At 37.2% G+C, this 25,959-nt stretch overlaps 1 protein-coding gene and 1 non-coding gene across 2 annotated transcripts in view; one reads left to right on the forward strand and one right to left on the reverse strand.

Moving 5' to 3' along the window:
* TEX11 (testis expressed 11) overlaps positions 1–25,959 on the reverse strand; it is a 265,144-nt gene that overhangs the window by 118,415 nt on the left and 120,770 nt on the right. Inside the window, exons 12-14 of the mRNA XM_008712288.2 lie at positions 12,388–12,539; positions 9,498–9,583; positions 4,421–4,558 (exon numbers count right to left, since the gene is read on the reverse strand). Coding sequence (XP_008710510.2) covers positions 4,421–4,558; positions 9,498–9,583; positions 12,388–12,539 — 376 coding nt within the window. The remainder of the gene's footprint in view (positions 1–4,420; positions 4,559–9,497; positions 9,584–12,387; positions 12,540–25,959) is intronic.
* LOC121103947 lies at positions 693–797 on the forward strand. The gene has a single exon (XR_005836246.1). It is a non-coding gene; the product is annotated as a U6 spliceosomal RNA (small nuclear RNA).

The raw sequence follows: 25,959 nt of genomic DNA on the forward strand, positions 1-25,959 counted from the left end.
GGGGGGGGGGGTGGGGGAATGGGATAGGCTGGTAATGGGTGGTGGGGAGGGCACGTATTGCATGGTGCACTGGGTGTTATACGCAACTAATGAATCATCGAACTTTACATCAAAAACCAGGGATGTACTGTATGGTGACTAACACAATATAATAAAAAAAATTTTTTTTAAATAATAAAGACCAGTTTATAGACTCAAAGACGCAAAAATCATCAAGAGGGGAGTAGGTGGTGAGGCCAAAAACCTTAGATAGCCTTGTCTATTTTTTCTCTTCTATCCTACATCTGATACATCGGGGTATTCCGTCATCTTTATTTTATCTTTTATTTTATAATCTATTTAGAATCTGCTCCCCATCCACAATTCTTCCACCCTGGTCCATGCCACCTCATCTCTTGCCTCAATGGCCTCCTAAATGGTCTCCTTGCTTCCACCCTTGTACTGCCCTAGCCTAGTCAATAGAGTGATAAGAGTGATCTTATTTTTTTTTTTTTTTGAGGGAGAGGGAGAGACAGAGAACAAGCAGGGAGGAGGGTCAGAGAGGGAGAAGCAGACTCTCTGCTGAGCAGGGAACCTGATGTGGGGCTCGATCCTGGGACCCTGAGATCACGACCAGAGCCAAAGGCAGACGCTTAACCGATTGAGCTACCCAGGCACCCCAAGAGTGATCTTATTAAAATGCAGGTCAGATCGTGCTCAGTTTGGCAGTACACATACTAAAACTGGAACAATAGAGAAGATAAGCATGGCCCCTGCAAAAGGATGACATGCAAATTTGTGAAGCGTTCCATGTTTTAAAATTTTTTTTAATTAAAAAAATTGAATAAAATGCAAGTCAGATCATGTCATTCCTCTGCCCCAAACCCCCATGGCTCCCCATCTCACGTAGCATTAATGATAAATCTTTACAATGAAGTACAATGTCTTTCTTACATGATCTGTTTCCCCACTATTTCCCTGATCACAGTTCCTACTACCTTAATATTACCTGTGCTGCAGCCACACCCATCCCTTTGCTATTACTCAAATACCCCAGGTATGCTCCTATCCCCACAACCTTTGCACTTGCTATTCCTGCTATTTGGAATGTTGCAGTTTTTGGTTTTGGTTTTTTTTTTTTTTCCCAGATATCCACATAGCCAGATTGCTCATTTCCTCAGGTCTCTACTCAAAAACCACCTTCTCACTGAGGGCTTCCTTGGCCATCCCATCTAAAATTTCAACCCTTTATTCCTCTTCTAAAACATTTAATGCCACCCTTTCCTGCTTAGTTTTCTCCTTAGCACTTATCACTAATATAACAGGGTCAGCAAACTATGGCCTTTGGATCACTACTAGGTCACCATCTATTTTTGTGTAGTCCACAAGCTAATAAGAAGGGTTTAACATTTTTGAAAGGTTGAAAAAAATCAAAAGAACAACAACATTTTATGATAAATGAAAATTATATGAAATTCAAATTTCAGTGTTCCTAAATAATAAAGTTGTATTGGAACACAGCCATGCCAATTTGTTTATACATGGTCTATGGCTGTTTTCATGGTACAACAGCTGAGTCGAATAGTTGCAACAGAGACTGTATGGTGTAGAAAACCTAAAATATTTACTAAGTGGTTCTTCACAGAAATTTTGCTGACCTCTGTAATATTCACCTTTTTATTTTCTGTCTCTCCTAGTAGAATGATAAACTGCCTGGGTATAGGTGTTTTTGTCTATTTTGTTCATTACTACACTCCAATGCCTAAGACAGTACTTAACATATAGTAGATAGTCAATACATATTTTTTAAATAAAGGGACACTGAAAAATATCAGCAGTAATTTTAGGTTAAAAAGTTTGGTGAAAGGAAGGACAAAGAACTGTAATTTGAGTAGTATGACAAGACTGAAGGAGGGTTTTTGAATAAAGATGTCAAAATAATTGTAGTGATGGGGAAAGAAACAGTTGAGAGAGAAATATTAAAGAGCTAAAGTTGAGATTTGTAGAGAAGGTCCCCAGAGAAAGTTCTTTTTACGAGATAAGAAGAAAGGAAGAGTAAAGCAAGGAGAAGTTGATGAAGTTTATGTGAGTGGCTACAAGTTCAGAAAATTACAAGATACAGTTTTTTGCTAAAGGGAAGAGTAAGGCATGGTGGCTTAAGGACAAAAAATTTTGGAATCACCACTGTGAGGAATATGACAGAAAGTTAATAAGAGTCAGTTTTATTGAGTACCTAGCTGAAAAACCCTGCAATTTTAGCAGATTCAGTAAACATGGTTTCATAAATTTTTCTGAACAATGTTCAAATAGCTCAAGGGAAGGAGTGGGGAAAAAAGCAATGAAAATTAACAAGGGAAGGGGGGAATAGTAAAACAGTAAAATATAATGGATTGTGTAATTTCTTTTCATCTTTCTATCTGTCTGAGTGCATAGAAGAGTATTCCTTATATATGGAGGGTACCAAATCAGTGCCTGCTAAGTTCAAGACAGGAAGAATGAAAGAGAAAAATACACTAACAGTAATTAACAATGAACATACTGAGAATAACTTTTGGCTTCACCACCAATCTGGCCTTAAATGATATAATCACACACTGAGTATACACTATTAGGACATGCCCAGTTTCCTGCTCTCCTCTTCTTTTCCTCCTCCAAATTATAGGCTTAGTCCTATATTAGGCTCTAAGATCAAATTTGACATTAATTAGAGGAGACTTAAGAAGCACTGTTTCAGGGTGCCTAGCTGGCTCAATCGGTGGAGCATGTGACTCTGGATCTCAGTGTCATGAGTTCAAGCCCCACATCAGGTGTAGACACTACTTAAGAAAAAAAAAAGCAGCACTGCTTCAAGTCCTGAAAGACTGTATCTACTCCAATTCCAGTAACTGCATCCCAGCCTGGTCCCCTATGCCTGACCTCCACTCTTAAAAACAGCCTCCGATTCTAGGGATGCCTGGGTGGCTCAGTCGGTTAAGCATCTGGCTTTGGCTCAGGTCATGATCTCAGGGTCCTGGGATGGAGCCTCACGTTGGGCTCCCTGCTCAATGGGGAGTCCACTTCTCCCTTTCCCTCTGCCCTTCACCCACCCCCGCTCATGCATGCGTGCTCGCTCGCTCTCAAATATATAAAATCTTTAAATATCCGCCCATTAGGATACCCTGAGGCTAGCTGCTTGGTTGAGTCAGAGGCAACTACGTCTTGTTCATGTCTGTAACCTCAGAGACTATCACGGTGTCTTGTGCTGTACTCTATCTGCATTAGCTGAACAGATTGCAGAACAGATACCCTTCCTTGGCCTGAAAATGCATTCATCGAAATGGCATGTCTCACTCCAAGTCCAGGTCCCTCCCAAACTACCAGGCCAACATAAATCATGAAAGTTACAGTAACTTTCTGATCACCTTCTTTATGTCTTTAAGTAAACAACTATCTTTCTGAAATAGTTAATGGCATCTTACGCAGAAATATAATGAATGAGGTAACAAAACCTGTGCGATAATCTTTTTTTTCAGGTCTTTAAGTAAACAGTAGTGTTAACTACCTTTCTGAAACGCTTAAATGCTAGGCTGTGCTGAAATATCATGAACTAAAAGTAACATTTCAACTTCTCTTCTAGAACTATACATTTTTAATATACAAACTAAATGGTAAATATTCTTTTGAAAGAAAATCTGAAGTATTTAGTCAAATAAACCACCCCTCAAAGTAAACAAAAACTCAAAGGAAATGTCTGGAATTACAACCAGTAATCACGTATTTTCCCCTAAACTTGTCATTAAAACCTGAAAAGCAACAAAAGCCTTCATATTTTATCTGGGTCCACACTTGTCCTTCCACAAGCCAATACCTTTCCCCACTTAAGTGCATACTATATGATACCCAAAAAAAGAAATGTCCCAATTGCTCTGGGAAGTATGAATGGCTTGATCCTTAAATAAGTTTTTATCTCACTCACCTCCTAGAATTTTGTTCTGAAAAACAATCAGTTGCTAAACATTTTCTAAAATAGCTGGACAGGCAACAGGTAACCCAGTACATAAAAGAACAGCCAATTTATCTGAGTATTTTCCCACACTGAATGTTTGACCAATAAAAGTGTACCTTATAATTTAGTCTGCTTCAAAGGACAATATTGCAGATGGTTAGTAGCAGACAACTTTGTTCACAAGTTCCAATGATATATTACTTTTCAGAAAAGGGTGCCCCAAAAACCCAGTAAGTAATGGAATTAATGATTTTTCAATTTCTCTCTTTCTGGGAAGAACCAATCAGCCATGTTTACAGTGTACAAATCAGGAAAATATCAATTTGAGTTTATCTTGTATGAAGGAACTCTCAGACATCTTAACCTAGTAGCCAAGAAGACACACCAAACTGTATCTCTCTCTCTGCAACTGCACATAACACTTCCTGCCTTTGAAAAATAGATAAATCAAAGGACCTTATCAAATTGTTTCAAATGTAGGTAACAGGAAGCCATGTTCCTCCGCAGCTTGGCGAAGTCCAGATCTGTTTGATCAGTTGCATAAAATCTCAGAGAATAATAGTACCAGTTTAGGGCATCAGCATAATTTTGTACCTAAAGGTTGAAAAGAAATAACAAAATTACAGCGATATCTCTACATTTGACCTTAATTTTTCTAAGTCACTTCTAGAAAAAAACAAAAAATTGTATTATTTTCTTTTTTAGGCAACCAAAACACAATACCCTCTCTAGGTGAGTTCTAAGTGCATTTTATGATCTGTCTAGATCAGTAAAAGTTACAGATTAAGTGGCAATCAATATTCTCTCTTCTTTCCCCACATTAGAAATTTCACAGAAACCATCAACAAAATTAAAAGGCAACCTATGGGATGGGAGAAAATATCTGCAAACCACATATTCAATAGAGGGTTAACATCCAAAATATACAAGGAACTCCTACAACTCAATAGAAAGAAAGAAAGAAAGAAAGAAAGAAAGAAAGAAAGAAAGAAAGAAAGAAGAAAAAGAAAAAGGAAAAAGAAAAAGAAAAAAGAAAAAAACCCAATTTAAAAATGGGCAAAGGACCTGAATAGACATTTTTCTGAAGAAGACATACAGGGGCGCCTGGATGACTCAGTCAGTTAAGCATTCAATTATTTTTTTAAGACTTTATTTATTTATTTGACAGAAAGAGAGCGAGCACAAGCAGGGGGAAAAGGAGAGGGAGAAGCAGGCTCCCTGCTGAGCGGGGACACCCCCGCCCCTGATATGGTGCTCAATCTCAGGACCCGGGGATCACGATGAGCTGAAGGCAGATGCTTAAACCAACTGAGCCACCCAGGCGCCCCAAGCATTCGACTCTTGATTTTGGCTGAAGGTCATGAGCTCAGGGTTGTGAGATCAAGGCCCAAGTCGGGCTCCACGCTCAGCTGGGAGTCTGTTTGAGGATTCTCTCTCTCCTCTCTCCCTCTGTCCCTCCCCCTGCTCATGCTCTCTCTCTCTCTCAAATACATAAATAAATCTTAAAAAAAAAGAAGACACACAAATGGTCAAAAGGTAGAAGAAAAGGTGCTCAACATTACTAATCATCTGGAAAATGCAAATCAAAACCACAATGAGATATCATCTCATAACTATTACAGTTGCTATCCTCAAACAGACAAGGGATAACAAATGCTAGTGAAGATGTGGAGAAAAGGGAAGTTGTACACTGCTGGTGGGAATGTAAAATGGTAGGGTTACCGTGGAAAACAGTATGGAAGTTTCTCAAGAAATTAAAAAATTAGAACTACCATATGATCCAGCAATCCCATGTCATTATTTGAAAGAGATATCTCTACTCCCATGTTCACTGCAGCAATATTCACAATAGCCAACGTATGGAAACAACCTAAGTGTCCATTTACTGATGAGTGGAAAAAGAAAATATGGTATATGTACACAATGGAATATTATTTGGCCATAAAAAAGAGGGGGCATCCTGCCATTTGTGATAAGGTATGCTAGGTGAAATAAGCCAGAGAAAGACAAATATTTCATGTTATCACTTACATGTGGAATCTGAAAAAAAAAACCAGTTAAAGTCTAGAAACAGAGATTAGAATAGTGGTTGGGAGGGGCTGGAGGGTAGGGGAAATTGGGAGAGGTTGGTAAAAGGGTACAAACTTTCAGTTAAAAAATGAAAAAGGTCTGAGGATCTAATGTATGACATGGTGACTATAGCTGACTATAGCTATACTAGGTTGTATAACTGAATTTTGAAGTTTGAGTTTGAGAATAATTAGCATTAATTCTTCTTCAAATGTTTGGTAGAATTTACCCGTAAAACGATTTAGTCCTGGGCTTACTTACTGGGAGACTTCTGATTAATGATTCAATCTCCTTACTCATTCATCTGTTCACATTTTCTATGTTCATGATTCAGTCTAGGTAGGTTGTATGTTTCTAGAAATTTATGCATTTCTTCTAAATTATCCAATTTGTTGTCACATAATTGTTCACTATAGTTTCTTATAATCCTTTGTATTTCTGTGGTATCAGTTGTAATGTCTCTCCTTTCATTTCTAATTCTATTTGTTTGAGTCCACTATCTTTTTTTTCCCCACTTTTTCTTGGTTAGTCTAGCTAAACATTTGTTGGGTGCTGGATAGTTCGGTATTCTGATAAATATTCTTCACCTCTACTCTGGGAAGCAATTAGGCTTATTTGGATCAATTTCATCCTTTCAGGTCATACTTTTGATATTTTTGGTAGGTCTGGAACAATGTTCGGTGCAGAACTAATTATTCCCCACTACTTAGACAAGATCCATCTGAGTTTTCTACCCAACGCCCCATGAATTAGAGGTTTTTCTGTCTGGCTAGTATGAACAGGCTCTATTCCCAGATCTTTGTGAGTGCCAGGTGCCTGTTCCCACTAATATTTTTAGATGGTTATTCCCCCCTGGCTCCAGGTACTTTCATCCCATATTGTCCTAATTAGTATTTGGCTAAACAAGGGAGGAGGACTCTCTGACTGCCGGAGGTCTCTTTCTGAGCTGTGTGCTCTCCTCCCTGATACTCTGTCTTATGAACTCTAGCTGCTTTGGTCTCCCTAGACTCTTTGCTCCATCTCCTTAAGTTAGGAAGACTACTAGGATCCAATTCAGTTCCTCTTCTTGTGCTACAGCCTGGAAACTCGAGGGAGCAAGCTGCACAAGTGAAGTACTCACCTTGTTTATTTCCTACCACCCAAACATTACTCTCCATTGCCTGATATCCAGTGTCTCAAAAACCACTTTTTCATTTATTTTGTCTTGTTTTTTTCTTTTTTTTGGAGGGAGGTCATCAGTGGGGCAAGCAATTATTCAGGCAAGCACATAAATATGATCTCTACTACATTTTGGTTAGAAGTAGAAATCCATCACAACTTTTTTTAATGGTACATCCCATTTTTTAAATTAAGTTTTTATTTTAATTCCAGTATAGTTAGCATACAGTGTTCTATTAGTTTCAGGTGTACAATGCAGTGCTTCAACAATTCCATACATCACCCCGTGCTCATCAAGAGAACTGCACTCCTAAATCCCAATCACCTATTTCACCCATTCCCCCTATACACCTACCTTTTGGTAATCATCAGTTTGTTCTCTATAGTTAAGAATTTGTTTCTTGGTTTGTCTTTCTTTTTTTTTTCCTTTGCTCATTTGTTTTGTTTCTTAAATTCCACATATGAGTGAAACTATATGGTATTTGTCTTTCTCTGATTTCACTTAGCATAATACTCTCTAGCTCCATGCATGTCATTGCAAATGGCAAGATTTCATTCATTTTTATGTCTAATAATCTATTCCATTATGTATAATATTCTAATATTCCATTTTATGTCTAATATTCCATGTATATATATACCACATCTTCTTTATCCATTCATCTATCAATGGACACTTGGGCTACTTCCATAACTGGGCTGTTGTAAATAATGCTGCTATAAACATAAAGGCACGTGTATCCCTTTGAGTTAGTGCTTTCGTATTTTTGGAGGAGATACCTAGTAGCGTGATTACTGGATCATAGGACAATTCTATTGTTAACTTTTTTGAGGAATTTCTATACTGTTTCCTGGAGTAGCTGCACTTGTTTGCATTCCCACCAACAGTGAAAGAGGATTCCTTTTTCTCCGCATCCTCACCAACACCTGTTGTTTCTTGTCTTTTTGATTTTAGCCATTCTGACAGGTGTGAGGTGGTATCTCACTGTAGTTTTGATTTGCATTTCCCTGGTGATGAGTGATGCTGAGCCTCTTTTCATGTGTCTGTTGGCCATCTGGATGTCTTTGAAGAAATGTCTGTTCATGTCTTCTGCTCATTTTTTAATTGGATTATTTTGGGGGCAGGTGTTGTTGAGTTGTATCAGTTCTTCATATATTTTGGATACTAACCCTTTATCGGATCTATCATTTGCAAATATCTTCTCCCATTCAATTGGATGCCTTTTAGCTTTGTTGATTACTTCCTTTGCTGTGCAGAATTTTTTTTATTTTGATGCAGTCCCAATAGTTTATTTTTGCTTTTGTTTCCCTTGCCTCAAGAGACATGTCTAGAAAAGTGTTGCCACAGCCGATGTCTGAGAAATTATTGCCTGTGCTCTCGACTATTTTTTACTTTCTTCTTTTCTTTCTTTTTTTTTTTTTTAGATAAGCTCTACACCCAACATGGGGCTTGAACTCGTGATCCTGAGATCAAGAGTCACATGCTCTAACAAATGAGCTAGCCAGGTGCCCTTATTCTTTACTCTCTCTTAAAAAAAAAAAACAAAAAACAAAAAACAAACAAACAAAAAAAACTTATCTGAAGTTTCAATTTTTTTTCCACAGTAAACCTGGACTGTTTTGTAAAGAAAAAAAATTACCACTTTTTGGCATTTTTAAATTGCACAACTTTTTTTTAAGCGCAGTTTTAGGTTCACAGCAAAACTGAGGGGAATGTACAGAGACTGGCTATATACTTCCTGCCACACACAGGTCTCAAACTTTATCAACATCCTCTACCAAATGTACCAAAGTGGTACATTTATTACAATTGATGAACTTACATGGACACATTATAATCACCCAAAGTCCATAGTTTACATTAGAGTTCACTCTTGGTATAGTATATTCTACGGGCTTACACAAATGTATGATGACAAGTATCCATCATCACATATCAAAATACAAAGTATTTTCACTGCCCTACAAATCCTCTGTGCTCCGAATCATAGTGTTTTAAAGGGAATGAAGCTCTGACTTTCTTCTTTGTCATGTTAAAATAAATTGCTTTCCTATATCTTAATATCAGACATGTCATTTCCCTACAACTGTGAGCTTCCAATGGGGATGAACCAAGCTTAGTAGTTTTAAATGAATTCTTATTCAATGCCCATTAACATTCTACATTATGAATACTTAATACATAGATAGTACCTAAACAGAGAGATTATTAAAATATTTGATGCTCTATGATTTTTATAGTGACCACACTTATTTGTTAGGGTAGAGAAAGAATATAAAGAATGAAAATAGATTCTTCCCAAACCTCAAAACTTCTGGCAGCTTTTTTCCACAAAATGTTGTGTAAACAGCTCACTAATTCTGTTGTCAATTGTCTTCCTGTTTGCTGACCTGAAAATAAAAACCGAAGCTCTAAAAACAAAAATCAAGATCTATTACATTAAATAAGAGCACTAACTATATTCAGAACCTATAATCTTTACGTAATGGCTATAAACACAATCACATTCGGACAGGTTTTCATCATCAATTTTAAGTTTACTAGCAAAACTGATTATATAATACAATCAGAGTTTGCTAGAATCACAGTAATTCGCCTATCAATTTCTGGTAGTTTTCCAGCTTAGTCTCTTTTTAACGTATTTTCCACATTCCAAATTTGATCATCATCTGGTGCTTTAATGTTATTTTGAATGAACAGACAGCAATGCTAAAAATCGTTAATAAGAAGTGTTTATATTATTATGTACTAACAAGATCAGATCAAGTTCACAAGAAAGGCCAATTATACCTTAAAGCCTTTGTAAAATACTTTAAGGCCATGTTTACACATAAACTTTATTACTTTAAATTGTAACTCATGTCTGATTGTTTCTGGTCTAGACATTTACAGGGTTCAAACACATTAGCACACATTAAGGTAAAGTTTAAACTGTAATAGAATTCTATACCCCCTTCTCTTCTTGGCACTACTGATTTCCACAGAAGTCTTGATAAGAACACTATGAGTCTCTGACCTTCCAGACCAGTCAGCAGACATAATTTGTTCCATAGCTTAGATAAAGTTACTCACATGAGAGTAAAATGCTATTTAATGTACCTACTTAAAATATTACATGACTTTGAGAGTAAAGTTTATAATTCAATATCACAATAAAACTGGTTAACTATAATACTAGGAAAACTAGTCATTCTGGATAAACACATTTTCTAGTTAGATGACAGTTAACATTCATTAAAAATACAACATTTTTTATTTTGAAAAGTCTAAATTATTTCATTAAAGTTCTTAATTTTTCTAAAAATTATGTTTTATAAATTAGGTTTTTCTTTTTTTTATTTATTTGATTGAGAGAGAGCAGTAGAGCATGAGCAGGGGGAGGGGCAGAGGGAGAGGGACAGAGAGAGAGAAGCAGACTCCCCAGTGAACATGGAACCTGACGTGGGGGCTTGATCTCACCCTGAGACCTTGATTTGAGCCAAAATCAACAGTCAGACACTTAACCAACTAAGCCACCCAGGCACCCCTAAATTATGTTTTTCTAAATGTCCTTTCTATTTTTCTGAAGCACAATTTAATCTTTGCTGGCCCATTCAAGGTCAATAACACTAACAACTATTGTATTTTGTTGTACTATTATATCACAGTGATGACTTTGAGAACTATTATATAGCACAGATTGTTATATTTTTAAAAATATTTGAAACTGTTTTATAAAATTTGTAGAGTTTTCTCCTCCCTTGTGGTCAGATTATCTATGTATTTCCCTGTAAACCCTTTTTCTCTCTTTGTAATATGCTACCACTAAAATGTTAAGGGGTGGAAAAACCAGATATCAAACTTATCAAAATTGGGTCTACAAATAACTGGATTCTTAGTCAGGGTCTATAGGGAGCATATTATCAATAAAATATGGCTCATACAATCTAGAGTTAAAAGGCTCTTAGAGATTATCTACTCAAAAGATTTCCTTTTAAAAAAATCAATGACTGTTTTTATAAAAACATGATATATATTTGTAAAAATTCAAGAATTATGGTAGAATATAAAGAAAGCAGGGGCCCTGAGTGGCTCAGTCAGTTGAACATCTGACTCTTGATTTTGCCTCAGGTCAAAGTCTCGAGGTCATGAGATCGAGCCCCATATCACGCTCATGCTCAGCATGGAGTCTACTTGTCTCTCTCCCTCTGTTCCTCCTCTCTCTCTCTCTCTTCCTCTGTCTCTCTCTCTCAAAAAATAAATACATAAAATCTTTTTAAAAAATGAAAGAATTCAACAAGTCACCTAAAATGCCATCACTCAGAATAAATCCCAGTATTAACATTTAGTGACTACCACTCCTGTTATATCTCTGTATATGTGTAGAATTGCAAGGATGTATTGGGGTGAGAATTTTCCAAGAAAGGGATCATACTATCTGTGTTCTTCAGGGTATAGAGTTCTACAGAGGTAGGGGGTTAGGGGAATGCTGAAATTTGGTTCTACATCTCTGCTTTAACAGAGAAACTCTAGTCTATTCTATTTGGGACTGGGTTCACATAAGATTGCATGACAAAAAGGATGCTGGGGTTAAAAAGGAAGTTAAAAACTAGCAATATATTACACAACCTCTGTTTTATAGTTAGAAAAAAACAAGATCCAGGGATGTTATTAACTTGCCAGAAGGCACACAGCTTATTTGAGATCACACCGAAACCATGAACTTAGGCCTCTAACCTCACAATTTTTCACTACACTAGAGATTTAAGCTCGGAGGTTTGTCTGTTTTTGCTGATGTTTTGCTATTTTTGCTGTTTCTCATTCTAACTTGTGGAATCGGGATCAGTGAGGTGTTACCGCTAATGGTTATTAGGGAGGAAAAAAGGAAGTGAGGAAAAGGAATCCACTGACCTAAGAATTTTGCCACTATTCTGATATCTAAGAATTACACGCATATTAACACCTTTCTAAAACGTGCAGAACAGATGCCTGGGTGGTTCAGTCAGTTAAGTATCTGCCTTCGGCTCAGGTCATGATCCCAGGGTCCTGGGATCGAGTCCCACATTGGGTTCCTTGCTCAGCGGGGAGCCAGCTTCCCCCTCTGCCTGCTGCTCCCCCTGCTAGTGTGCTCTCTCTCCCTCTCTCTCTGACAAATAAATAAAATCTTAAAAAAATAAAAGTAAAAAAAGATAAAACCTGCAGAAATCCTACCGACCTAAAATTATTTCTTCAATCTTCTCCTTGGCAAGCAGTTCTTCCTTTCTTTGTAAAAGCATGTCAATGTGGAGCAGTAGAGCTTTTCCAATATTTTCTGATGACTTAAAACGTTCACAGATAATCTTCATGAAATAAAACCCAACAGCCTCTCTGTTCAATGAGACACAATTTTAAATGGCATGAATAGAATAACTGGTTTTTGATCAATGGGACTAAAGTTTATTTGAGAATGCTCAAAACATGCAAGATAAAACTGTATCTGAGCTTAGGTAATATCATCAAATCTCTAAATAAGACTATTTGTTAACAATAAACTATTTAATTCAATTTCTGTTTAATTTATTAAGCCACAAACATTTTCTTATCATGAACACCTATAATTAGATAATCATCTCTCTCCTAATATCTAATTTATGTTTTTGCCTCTAGAACTGATGCCAATTTATAAAAATTAGAACATGAGATCCAGTAAAGACACAGGAACTGACATTAGAAATTTACTAGTCCCTTGTGATGAGAACGTTTAGGATCTACTCTCTTAGTAACTTTCAAATATACCATACAGTAGAGTTAACTACAGTCATGTTGTATATTACATCCCCAATATTTATTTATCTTTGAACTGGAGGTCTGTACCTCTTGACCACCTTAAGCCATTATGATAGACACCTTAAACTTATACAGTGCTGAATGTCAATTATATCTCAACAAAACTGAAAGAGAAAAAAGAAATTTACCAGTTCCCTCTGCCAACAACTCCTTTTAAAAATTTTATTTATGCTTGATTACACAAATAGTACACCAGTATATTCTGATTATTTAAAAATGCAAATAGTTCATGGATTGGAAGACTTAATATTGTTAAGATGCCAATACTACCAAAGCAATCTATAGATTAAATGTAAACCCTATGAAAATCCCAATGACATTTTTTTGCAGAAATGGAAAATTCTTCCTTAAAATTCATATGGAATCACAAGGGACTCTAAACAAAGATGAAAAACTAGCAATTCCTGGTTCCAAAATTTACTGCTAAGGTAATCAAAACAGTGTGGTACTTGCATAAAGACAGATAGATACACCAATGGAATAAAATAGAGTTCGGAAATAAAATGTCACATATATAATCAAATATTTTCAACAAGGGTGTCAAGACCATTCAGTGGGGGTAAGAACAGTCTATTCAACAAATGGTGTGGGGACAAATGGATATCCATATGCAAAAGAATGAAATTGGACGTTTATATTATGCCATATACAAAAATGAACTGAAAATGGATCAAACTGACCTAAACAGAAGAACTAAAGTTTAAAGCTTTTAGAAGAAAACATAGAGGAGGGATGCCTGGGTGGCTCAGTCAGTTAAGCGTCTGCCTTCAACTGAGGTCATGATCCCAGGGTCCTGGGATTGAGTCCCGCATTGGGATCCTTGCTCAGTGGGGAGCCTGCTTCTCCCTCTGCCTGCTTCTCTCCCTCCCTCTGCCTGTTTGTGCTCTCTCTCCCTCTCTCTGACAAATCTTATTTCTTAAATAAAGATTTTATTTATTCATTTGTCAGAGAGAGGGAGAGAGAGCACAAGCAGGCAGAAGGGAGAGGGAGAAGCAGGATCCCCGCTGAGCAGGGAGCCCAATGTGGGGACTCAATCCCAGGACCCTGGGATCCTGACCTGAGCCGAAGGCAGACACTTAACCAACTGAGCCACCAGGCGCCCCTGAATAAATAAAATCTTAAAAACAAAAAAAAAAGAAACATAGGGGAAAATCTTCATAACATTGGATTTGGTAATAATTTCTTGGATATGACACCAAAATCAGAGGTAACAGAAACAAAAATAGCTAAACTGGACTACATTAAAATTAAAACCTTTTGTGTATTAAAGGATACAACAGTGAAATAGTCTATTTATGGAATAATATGGAGAAAATATTTGCAAATCATATCTGATACACAGTTAATATCCAGAATTATAAAGAGATCCTAAAACTCAACAACAAAAAGCAAACAACCTGATTCAAAAACTGGCAAAAACTTGAATAGATATTTCTCCAAAAAAAGATATATAAATGGTAATAATCACATGAAAAGATAATCAACATCACAAATCATTAGGGAAATGCAAATCAAAACCACAATGAGATACCACCTTACACCCATCAGGACGGCTACTATCAAAACAAACAAAAGTGTTGGCAAGGATGTGAAAAAATTTGAAACCTTGTGTACTATTGATGGGAAATGTAAAATGATACAGACATTATGGAAAGCAATATAGCAATTTCTTTAAAAAATTAAAAACAGGATTTCCATATGATCCAGTAATTCTGTTTCTGGGTATAAACCCCAAATAACTGAAAGCGGGGTCTCAAAGAAGTATTTGTACACCCATGTTCATAGCATTATTCACAATAGCCAAAAGGTGGAAGTAGCCCAAGTCTCCATCAGTGGAGGAATGAATAAATGAAATGTAGTATATACATACAATGGAATATTATCCACCTTTTAAAAGGGAGGGAATTCTGATACAAGCTACAAAATGGTTGAACTCTGAGAACATTATGCTAAGTGATATACACCAGTCAGAAAAAGACAAATACTGTACAATTTCACTAATATGGGGTACCTATACCAGTCATTCATAGAGACAGAAAGTAGATTAGTGTATGCAAAGGACTGGAGGACCGGGGGGACTCAGGAGTTATTGTTCAGTGGGCACAGAGATTCAGTTTTGCAAAATGAAAAGAGGGCTCTGGAAATTGGTTGCAAAACAATGCAAATGTACTTAACACTAGTGAACCAGACACTTAAAAAGTTAAGATGATGAATTTTATGTTATGTGTATTTTCTCAGAATTTAAAAAAAAAATTTAACAAGAGGCGCCTGGGTGGCTCAGTTGTTAAGCATCTGCTTTCGGCTCAGGGCATGATCCTGGCGTTATGGGATCGAGCCCCACATCAGGCTCCTCCGCTGGGAGCCTGCTTCTTCCTCTCCCATTCCCCCTGCTTGTGTTCCCTCTCTCTGGCTCTCTCTCTCTGTCAAGTAAATAAATAAAATCTTTAAAAAAAAAAAAACTTTTAACAAGTTTTTAAATAAAAAAGTGCAAACAGTAAAAATAAAGCTTACCTTTCCAAGGACCCCTATCCTGTCCCAGTCCCCTTCTCAGAGGTAGACACTTCTAAGATTAGTAAATATCTTTTTTCAGTCCTTTCCTGGTATACTCATATGCATGTCTGTACTTACAGAAACATAGTTTTTAAAATATATAAGTGACATATTATGCATACATTGCTTCTTTTTCTTTCAACACCATGTCTTAGAGTTCATTACATATAGATTACCTTATCCTTTTTAATTCCCACATAGTATTTTATTGTATAGCAATACCTTACTCTTTTTATCTATTTCTCTATTGATGATACTCAAGATGCTTTCAATGTTTCACTATTACAAGCAATGTTCCGGCAAATACCCTTATAAACGTGTGAAGTACCACCTATAAATACCAAGGAGTAAAACTGCTGAGTATGAGTAACTTTAAATTTTGATCCTGTCACTTTGTCCTTCAAAAGAGTGGGTGCTGGAAAAGCTGTCAACCTGGAAATATCAGTAGGTGCATATAAAAATTTCAATTCCACCAGCATCACCTAATATAATGAAACTTTAGTTTTTGCCAATTTGATACTCTGCCAACCCATCTTGAATCAGAAGCCTTTGTCTCAAGTTCTGCTTGATTTTTAAACTTTTACTATCCCTTTTCTCCTGGTACTCTCCTTCACACCTAAAAAGAAAGAGGAAAAAGAAAAAAATTCCTACCCAAATATAGAAGACAACTATATAAATCATTTAACATAGACTTCTTTTTTATACAGAAATCTTTATGAAAGGAAAACATAGCTCTCAACTTTGGCCATTCCTGTCACCCATTCCAGAGAAAAATAACTTAAAAACTATAAAAATCTTTGTTCCCATGAAAAGCCCAAATTTTCTTCAAACATTTCAGATGTGGAATATTTAATGGCATGATACAAGATACTGTTCTTAGAAAGAATATTTCCTCTCTCAGGAAACCTTCTCATACCAACATAAGGAGAGTTAGTAATGAAAGTAATTAAAGGGGGGTGCCTTGGTGGCTCAGTCAGTTAAGCGTCTGCCTTTGACTCAGGTCATGATCCCAGGGTCCTGGGATCAAGCCCCTCATCAGGCTCCCTGCTCAGCCAGGAGCCTGCTTCTCCCTCTCCCCCTCCCCCTGCTTGTGCTCTCTCTCTCTCTCTCAGTCAAATAAATAAATAAAATCTTTAAAAAAAAAAGAAAAGTAATGAAAGGTTACAAATACTGGGTAGAGGTTCTATGTTAAGTAGTATGCGCCTTACACTCTTATTACATTTTTATGTTAACGCCCATAAAGTGTGTTGCATCATACTCATTTTGCAGTTGAGGCTCAGAAAGGCCATAAAACATATAAAATAGACACAAAAGCAGCAATCAGGATTTGAATCCAAGTTTGTTTACCCCCAGAGTTTTTCCCATTGTATTTTACTGACTTCCTGTGAAAATAATATTCAGGGTCACAGTAACAATGGTCATACATGTGATTCAAAGGAAAATTATTTAACTCCCCTATTAAGTGTTTTCATTAATTCAAGTTACCTATAAATCATTTTAATTGATTGCTCTTCCTCCCATAAGAGATCTGTACAAATGCTAAAGATGTGGTCAAAATAAGTACTACAATTAGGATCTAATAAAGTCATGTGAACTGCTGCCAGGAATATGCCACCATCTACAAATTCTCCATCTACAGAGAGCGATGCAGACAGGATGTCTCAGGCCGTCCACATTTCTTTAAGCCCTTTCACTCACCCAACCAGGCCACTCAGGGCATTCACAGTTCAGTATCAGTAGGTTCTGACCCTGGCTCCCTCTGTTGCCTCTACCAGTTCTACACCTTCAGCAACTTTCCCTTCTCTCTGCAGACCCATCCCCTATCCACAGGCCTCACCTTACTGTGAGCTCTCAGGAATCTGTTACTTAGGCATGATGTCCTCTCTACCTTTTCCCTGGAGCCCTCAACCCTGAGGGGTCTGAAGGAAAGGAACAGGCCCCTCAGCAACCCCTCCTGAAAGCCAATGGCCCTTTACATTCTCTGTGTCTTTCAGACTATGTGACTAAACCATTAGCTGTAAAGGAAAATGAGTAGTTTATCAATATATAATTGAAAGAGGAAATAACTGTTAGAGGAAAAAGATACAATGAAGGAAAAAAACCTAAAATTTATTATATCAGAATAAAAGAAAAGAACTGCAAAACAAGATTTTTGAGGCTGAAAATAGCAATTCAGGTAATGGAATAAAAATTTAGATAAATACATATATAGAATCTTGTAACAGACATATTAAAAAGGATTTATAAATGCTAATTTACAGAAATTATAGCCTTAAGAGTGTATACACATCAGTTATATAACTTTATGTTTTGGTAAGAATACATACATCAGTAAATGACACAGGGTGCAGAAAAGAGTACACATAGCAAGGCTGTGATTGCCTATACTTAGAAAGGGCTTCTTGTGCACAAGAAACAACAGATGTTGGTGAGGATGTGGAGAAAGGGGAACCCTCTTGCACTGTTGGTGGGAAAGCAAACTGGTGCAGCCACTCTGTAAAAAATAGAACTACCCTATAATCCAGCAATTGCACTACTAGGTATTTACCTGAAGAATACAAAATATGAATTCAAAGGGGTACATGCACCCCAATGTTTACAGCAGCATTATCCACAATAGCCAAATTATGGAAGATGCCCAAGTGTCCATCAAGTGATGAATGGATAAAGAAGAGGCAGTACACACACACACACACACACACACACACACACACACACCGGAATATTACTCAGCCACCAAAAAGAATGAAATCTTGCCATTTGCAATGATGCTGATGGAGCTACAGAGTATTATGCTAAGTGGAATAAGTTAGTCAGAGAAAGACAAATACAATATGGTTTCACTCATATGTGGAATTTAAGAAATAAAACAAACAAGGGGCGCCTGGGTGGCACAGCGGTTAAGCGTCTGCCTTCGGCTCAGGGCGTGATCCCAGCATTGTGGGATCGAGCCCCACATCAGGCTCTTCCGCTATGAGCCTGCTTCTTCCTCTCCCACTCCCCCTGCTTGTGTTCCCTCTCTCACTGGCTGTCTCTATCTCTGTTGAATAAATAAAAATCTTTAAAAAAAAAAAAAGAAATAAAACAAACAAGCATAGGGAAAAAAGGGAGAGAGAGGCAAACCAAGAAACAGACTCTTAACTATAGAGAACAAATTGATGGTTACCAGAGAGCAGGTGGGCGGGATGGTTGAAATAGGTGATGGGGATGAAGGAGTGTACTCGGAGCACCAGGTCTTGTATGGAAGTGTTGAAACACTAAATTGTACACCTGAAACTAATATTAAACTGGATGTTAACTAACTGGAATTTAAATAAAAGCTTAAAAAAAAAGAAAGGCCTGCTTGCAAAGTTGACCCTTGGCTGACATCTGGTCACTTGGCTGGTAAACAGTTCCCCTACACTGATACAAAACATTCCATTAATAATAAGGGTGGCTCACTGTGTCTAGACTGCACAAACAAAATGGTATCTGGAATCTTGGTATGTGCTAGGGAGGGGTACCTACGTGAGAATCCCCATTTTTAAAGTCTTAGGGACTTAGTCTCTAATGAGCTCCCTGATAAAGAACAGTTCACACATGTTATCATACTCATTGCTAGAGGAATTAAGCATGTCCTTTGCAACTCTAATGGGAAGGAACTCTTAGAAGCTTGTTCCTGGTGTCCTTCCTTCAGACTTTGGTCCTAGTGCCTATTTAAAAAAAAAGGTTTTCTTTATTTATTTGATAGAGAGAGTGCACAAGCAGGGTAGTGGGAGAGGGAAAAGCAGGCTCCCTGTTGTGCAGGGAGCCCGAGGTGGGGCTCAATCCCAGGACCCTGGGATCATGACCTGAGCAGAAGGCAAATGCCCAACCAACTGAGCCACCCAGATGCCCCGACTTTTCTTCTTTTCTAATGTAAGCCTTTAATGATAAAAAAAAAACTTCCAGGGCGTCTGGGTGGCTCAGTCATTAAGCGTCTGCCTTCGGCTCAGGGCGTGATCCTGGGGTTCTGGGATCGAGCCCCACATCAGGCTCCTCCAATGGGAGCCTGCTTCCTCCTCTCCCACTCCCCCTCTTTGTGTTCCCTCTCTTGCTGGCTGTCTCTCTCTCTCTGTCAAATAAATAAATAAAATCTTTAAAAAAAAAAACAACTTCCTCTCAGTGCTGCTATATCTGCATCCCACAAATTTTGATATTTGTTTTCAGTTTAACTCAATCACCTTTCTGGTATTGATTTCTATTTGATCTGTGTTACCAGAAAAAACACTATGTTTTTATTTGTCAAATAAATAAATAAAATCTTTAAAAAAAAAAACAACTTCCTCTCAGTGCTGCTATATCTGCATCCCACAAATTTTGATATTTGTTTTCAGTTTAACTCAATCACCTTTCTGGTATTGATTTCTATTTGATCTGTGTTACCAGAAAAAACACTATGTTTTTATTTCTTTCAAGTTTCTTAAGGTTTTTTTTTTTTTTGGCCCAGAATATGGTCTATTTTAACATATATTCTGTGGACACTTGGAAAGATTGTGTATTCTGCTGCTGTTTGATGAAATCTACTGTAAATGTCAGATCCCGAGAGTTGATAATATGTACCTTAGCTGCTTTTTTTCTATTTCTATGAATTTCTGAAAGAGAATGTTGAAGTTTCCAACTCTAATTGTGGACTTGCTTATTTCTTCTTTTAGTTCTATTATGTTTTGCTTCTTGTGCTTTGTAGCTGTGTGTGTGTGTCCATGTGTGTGTACAGGTTTGCATCTTCTTTTTTATTAGTAATAATCATGGCTAAGATTTCTTACAATGAAAGGCTACAAAGTAAATCAATAAAAGTAAAGATAAAAGGCACTAGGACCAGGGGTGCCTGGGTGGCTCAGTCAGTTAAGTGTCTGCCTTCGGCTCAGGTCATGATCCCAGGGTCCTGCGATCAAGCCCCATGTCAGGCTCCCTGCTCAGCACGGAGTATGCTTGAGATTCTCTCCCTCTCCCTCCCCCTCTGACTCTCCTCCTGCTCGTGTATGCGTGCTGTCTCTCTCTCCAAAATAAATAAAATCTTTATAAAAGAGCAGAAATCAATAAAATTTTAAAAAACAATAGAAAAAATCAATAAAAAATCTGAAGCTGGTTCTTCAAAATCTATGTAACAAAAAGACATATAGATGGTCAACAGATACATGAAAAGATGATCAACATCACTTATCATCATGGAAATGCAAATCAAAACCACAATGAGGTATCAGCCTACACCTGTCGAATGGCTCAAATTAGAAGATAACAAGTGTTAGTGAGTAAGTGGAGAAAAAGAAACCATGGTGCACTGTTGGTGGGAATGTAAACTGGTGTAACTGTTGTGGAAAACAGTATGGAGGATCCTCAAAAAACTAAAAATAGAAATACCATATGATCCAATAATTTCACTACTGGATATTTATCCAAAGGAAAAACAACATTAATTCAAAAAGATATATGCACCCTTGCAGTGTTTACTGCAGCATATTTCACAACAGCCAAGATATAGAAGCATCCTAAGTGTCCATCCAATATATGAATGAAGAAGATATGGTATATGTAGCTACAATGGAATATTAAGCAGCCATAAAAAAGGAATGAGATCTTGCCATTTGTGACAACATAGATGGTCCTAGAGGGTATTATACCAAGTGAAATAATTCAGACAAAGACAAATACCACATGATTCCACTTACATGTAGAATCTAAAAACAGAAAAAAAGTAAATAAACAAATAAAAAGCAGAGTAAGACCTCTAAATACAGATAACTGTTGGCTGCCAAGGGGAAAGGGGTGGGTAAATGGGCAAAATGGGTGAAGGGGTGTAGGAGATACAGGCTTCCAGTTATGGAATGAAGTCCTAGGAATAAAAGGAATAGCATCAATATAGTCAATGATATTGTGATAGTGTTTTATGGTGACAGATCGTAGCTACATTTGTGGTGAACAAAGCATAATGGTATAAAGATACTGAATCACTATGCTGTACACCTGAAACTAATGTAACAGTGTGTGGTCAACTATACTCAAATTAAAAAATGAAAAATATATATTTATAAATTGACAACCATCTGACTGAGAAATAAAAAGAGACCAGACTCAAATTACCAATATCAGGAATGAAACGGGATATCATTACAAAGCTTGCATACATCAAAAGGACAAGAGAACACTATGAGCAATTCCACCATGCATCTAAATTTAACAAGTCTGATGAAATGGACCAATACCTGCAAAAGCACAAAACTAACACAATTCACCAGTATAAAATATATAATTTTAATAACCCTACAACTATTAAGGAAATTAAATTTGTAACTTAAAAACTCATGAAAAAAATTTAAAAATTTAAATTCCTGAAAAAAAAGTTCCAGGCCAAAATAGTTTCACTGAATAATTCTACCAAATACTTAAAGAAGAATTAACACCGATTCTATATAATATCTTCCAGGCAAAGAAGAAGAGTAAACACCTGCCAATTCATTTTATCAAGATAAAATTCTCAACCAGATCCTTGCTAATAGAATCCAACAGTACATTAAAAGGATTATCCATCATGACCAAGTGGGATTCATCCCTGGGATGCAAGGGTGGTTCAACATTCGCAAATCTATCAGTGTCATAGATTTTATCAACAAGAAAAAAGCCAAAAATCATATGATTCTCTCAATAGATGCAGAAAAAGCATTTGACAAAATACAGCATCCTTTCCTGATTATAACCTTTCAGAGTGTAGGGATAGAGGGTACATTCCTCAATTTCATAAAAACCATCTATGAAAAGCCTACAGTGAATATCATTCTCAATGGGGACAAGCCGGAAGCCTTTCCCTTAAGATCAGGAATCTCTATCAAGGATGCCCACTTCATCATACTGTTTTAACATATATAGAATCCTGCAACAGCAATCAGACAACAAAAAGGGATAAAAGGTATCCAAATCGGCAAGAAGAAGTCAAACTGTCTCTCTCTCGCAGATGACATGATACTCTATATGGAAAACCCAAAAGAATCCGCTCCCAAACTATTAGAAGTTATAGAGCAATTCAGTAATGTGGCGGGATACAATCAATGCTCAGAAATCAGTTGCATTTCTATACATGAAAAATGAGACTGAAGAAAGAGAAATTACAATCCATCCCATTTCATGCACCAAAATCATATCTTACCTTGGAATTAACAGAGATGTAAAGGCAAACCTAATTCCTAGAAACTATAAATCACTCTTGAAAGACAATGAAGAAGACACAAAAGATGGAAAGAAACTTCCATGCTCATGGATCGAAGAATTAACACAGTTAAAATCGTCCATGCTACCCAGAGCAATCTACACTTTCAATGCTATCCGATCAAAATACCAAATGACATTTTTCAAAGAACTGGAACAAACAGCCCTTAAATTTGTGTGAACCAGAAAGGCCCCCAAATCGCCAAGGATTGAAAGGAAAAACAAAGCTGAGCATACAATGCCAGATTTCGAGCTATACACAAAGCTGTGATCACAAAGACAGCATGGTCTGGCACAAAAACAGACATCATAGACCAATGGAGACAGAACAGAGAACCCAGAAATGGACCCTCGGCTCTTGGGCAACTAATCTTTGATAAAGCAGGAAAAACATCCAGTGGAAAAGACAGTCTCTTCAATAAATGGTGTCTGGGAAAATGTGACAGCTCATAGCAAAGAATGAAACTTGACCACTCTCTCACACCATACACAAAGATAAACTCCAAATGGATGAAAGACTTGATGTAGAGACAGGAATCCATCAAAATCCTAAAGGAGAGTACAGTAGCAAACCCTACGAATCGGGCTACAGCAACCTTTTTCATGACACATCTCCAAAGGCAAGTAGAAACAAAAGAAAAAATGAACTGTGGGACTTCATCAAGATCAAAAGCTTCTGCACAGCCAAGGGAAACAGTCAAAAACTACGAGGCAGCCCATGGAATGGGAGTAAATATATTTGCAAATGATACTACAGATAAGATATGGTATCCAAGATCTACAAAGAACTTCTCAAACTCCAATACATGGTGAAACAAATAAACAAATCAGTAAAATGGGCAGAAGATATGAACAGACACTTTTCTTAATGAAGACATACAAATGGCTAACAGACACATGAAAAATGTTCAAAATCATTAGTCATCAGGGAACGCTCAAATCAAAACCACACTAAGATACCAAATCTTACGCCAGTTAGAATGGCAAAAATTGATAAGGCAAGAAAACAACATTTGCTGGAGAGGATGTGAGAAAGGGGATCCTGCTATTGAGTTGTGGGGAAATGCAAGTTGGTAACAGCCACTCCCGGAGAAACAGTGTGGAGGTCCCTTAAAAGTTAAAAAATTGAGGAGCGCCTGGGTAGCGCGGCTCAGCTTGGGCGTCTGCCTCAGCTCAGGCGTATCCCCAGTGCCTGGGATCGAGTCTCCCGCATCAGGCTCCTCCGCTGGGAACCTGTTTTCCTTCTCCCACTCCCCTGCTGCTGTGTTCCCTCTCTCGCTGGCTATCTCTCTGCGGTCAAACAAATAAAAATCTTTACAAAAAAAAAAAAAGTTAAAAATTGAGCTCACCATGACCCATGTCCATTTGCACTACGGGTTTACCCCAAAGATACAGAGAGTGGAAGAGGAAGGGGCCATATTTTCACAATTTCATAGCAGCTTTGTCCACAATAGCTAAATCGTGAAGGAGCCGAGATGCCCTCAACAGATGACTGGATTAAGAAGCTGTGATCCATACTATACAATGGAATATTTACCAGCTATCAAAGAGCGATTTCTCAACATTTGCTGCAACGTGGACGGCACTGGAGGAGATAATGCTAAGTGAAATAAGTCAAGCAGAGAAAGACAATTATCATATGGTTTCTCTAATCTATGGAACATAAGAACTAGGAAGATCGGTAGGAGAGGAAAGGGTTAAAGAAAGGGGGGGTAATCAGAAGGGGGAATGAAGCCTGAGAGACTATGGACTCTGAGAAACAAACTGAGGGCTTCAGAGGGGAGGGGGAATGGGATAGGCTGGTAATGGGTGGTGGGGAGGGCACGTATTGCATGGTGCACTGGGTGTTATACGCAACTAATGAATCATCGAACTTTACATCAAAAACCAGGGATGTACTGTATGGTGACTAACATAATATAATAAAAAAAATATTTTAAAAAAAGACACTATTGCCCTGACAACAAAGTCAGACAAAAACCAGAAACTATAGACCAATTTCCCTCATAAATACAGATGCAAAGATCCTTAACAAATATTAACAAACAGAAAAAAGCAATACATTCACACAATCAAGTGATGTTTATTTCAGGAATTTAAAGCTGATTCATATTTGAAAAACAATCACTGCAATTCACCATAACAACACACTAAAGAAGAAAGAGCACATGATCATATTAACTAATGCATAAACAGGATTTCACAAAACTCAACACAAATTCATGATTGTAAAAAACTATCATCTCAAAAAGGTAAGAATAAGGGCCACTTCCTCTGCTTGATAAAGAACATCTATAATTAATCTGTAGCTATCCTTGTACTTAAAAATCTACCCAACAACAGCAAAATATATCTTATTCTCAAGTGCACATTGAACATTTACCAAAATAGATTATATTTTGGGCTATAATAGAAGTCTCAGTATATTCAAAAAAACTCAAATTATACAAAGTACATTCTCTGGCCACATGGAATTAAATTAGAAATCAATAACAGGAGGAGAGTGGGGTTGGGGGATGGGGTAGCTGGCGGATGGACATTAAAGAAGACATGTGATGTAATGAGCGCTGGATATTATATAAGACTGATGAATCACTGACCTCTACCTCTGAAAACAATACAGTATATGTTAATTGAATTTAAATTAAGAAAAATTTAAAAAAAGAAATCAATCACAGAAAGATCTTTAGGAAAATGCTCAGATAGTTGGAAACTAAATAACATACTTCTTTTTTTTTAAATATTTTTTTATTATATTATGTTAGTCCCCATACACTACATCCTTGGTTTCCGATGTAAAGTTCAATGATTCATTAGTTGCGTATAACACCCAGTGCACCATGCAATACATGCCCTCCTTACTACCCATCACCAGCCTATCCCATTACCCCAACCCCCTCCCCTCCGAAGCCCTCAGTTTGTTTCTCAGAGTCCATAGTCTCTCATGCTTCATTCCCCCCTCTGATTACCCCCTCTTTCTTTATCCATACTTCTAAATGGCCCATCTACTAAATTAGAAAATCAAAAGGGAAATTTGAATGTATTTTGAACTGATTTAAGATGAAAACACAAAATTTAAAATTTGCAGGATGCTGCTAAAAAGTGATACCTCATGGAAAATTAATAGTAGTAAGTTCTTACCAAAAAGAAAAGAAAGGAAAAGAAAAGAAAAGAAAAGAAAAGAAAAGAAAAG

Source organism: Ursus maritimus, assembly GCF_017311325.1.
Source record: "Ursus maritimus isolate PB19 chromosome X unlocalized genomic scaffold, ASM1731132v1 scaffold_X1, whole genome shotgun sequence".
Taxonomy (NCBI): Eukaryota; Metazoa; Chordata; class Mammalia; order Carnivora; family Ursidae; genus Ursus; species Ursus maritimus.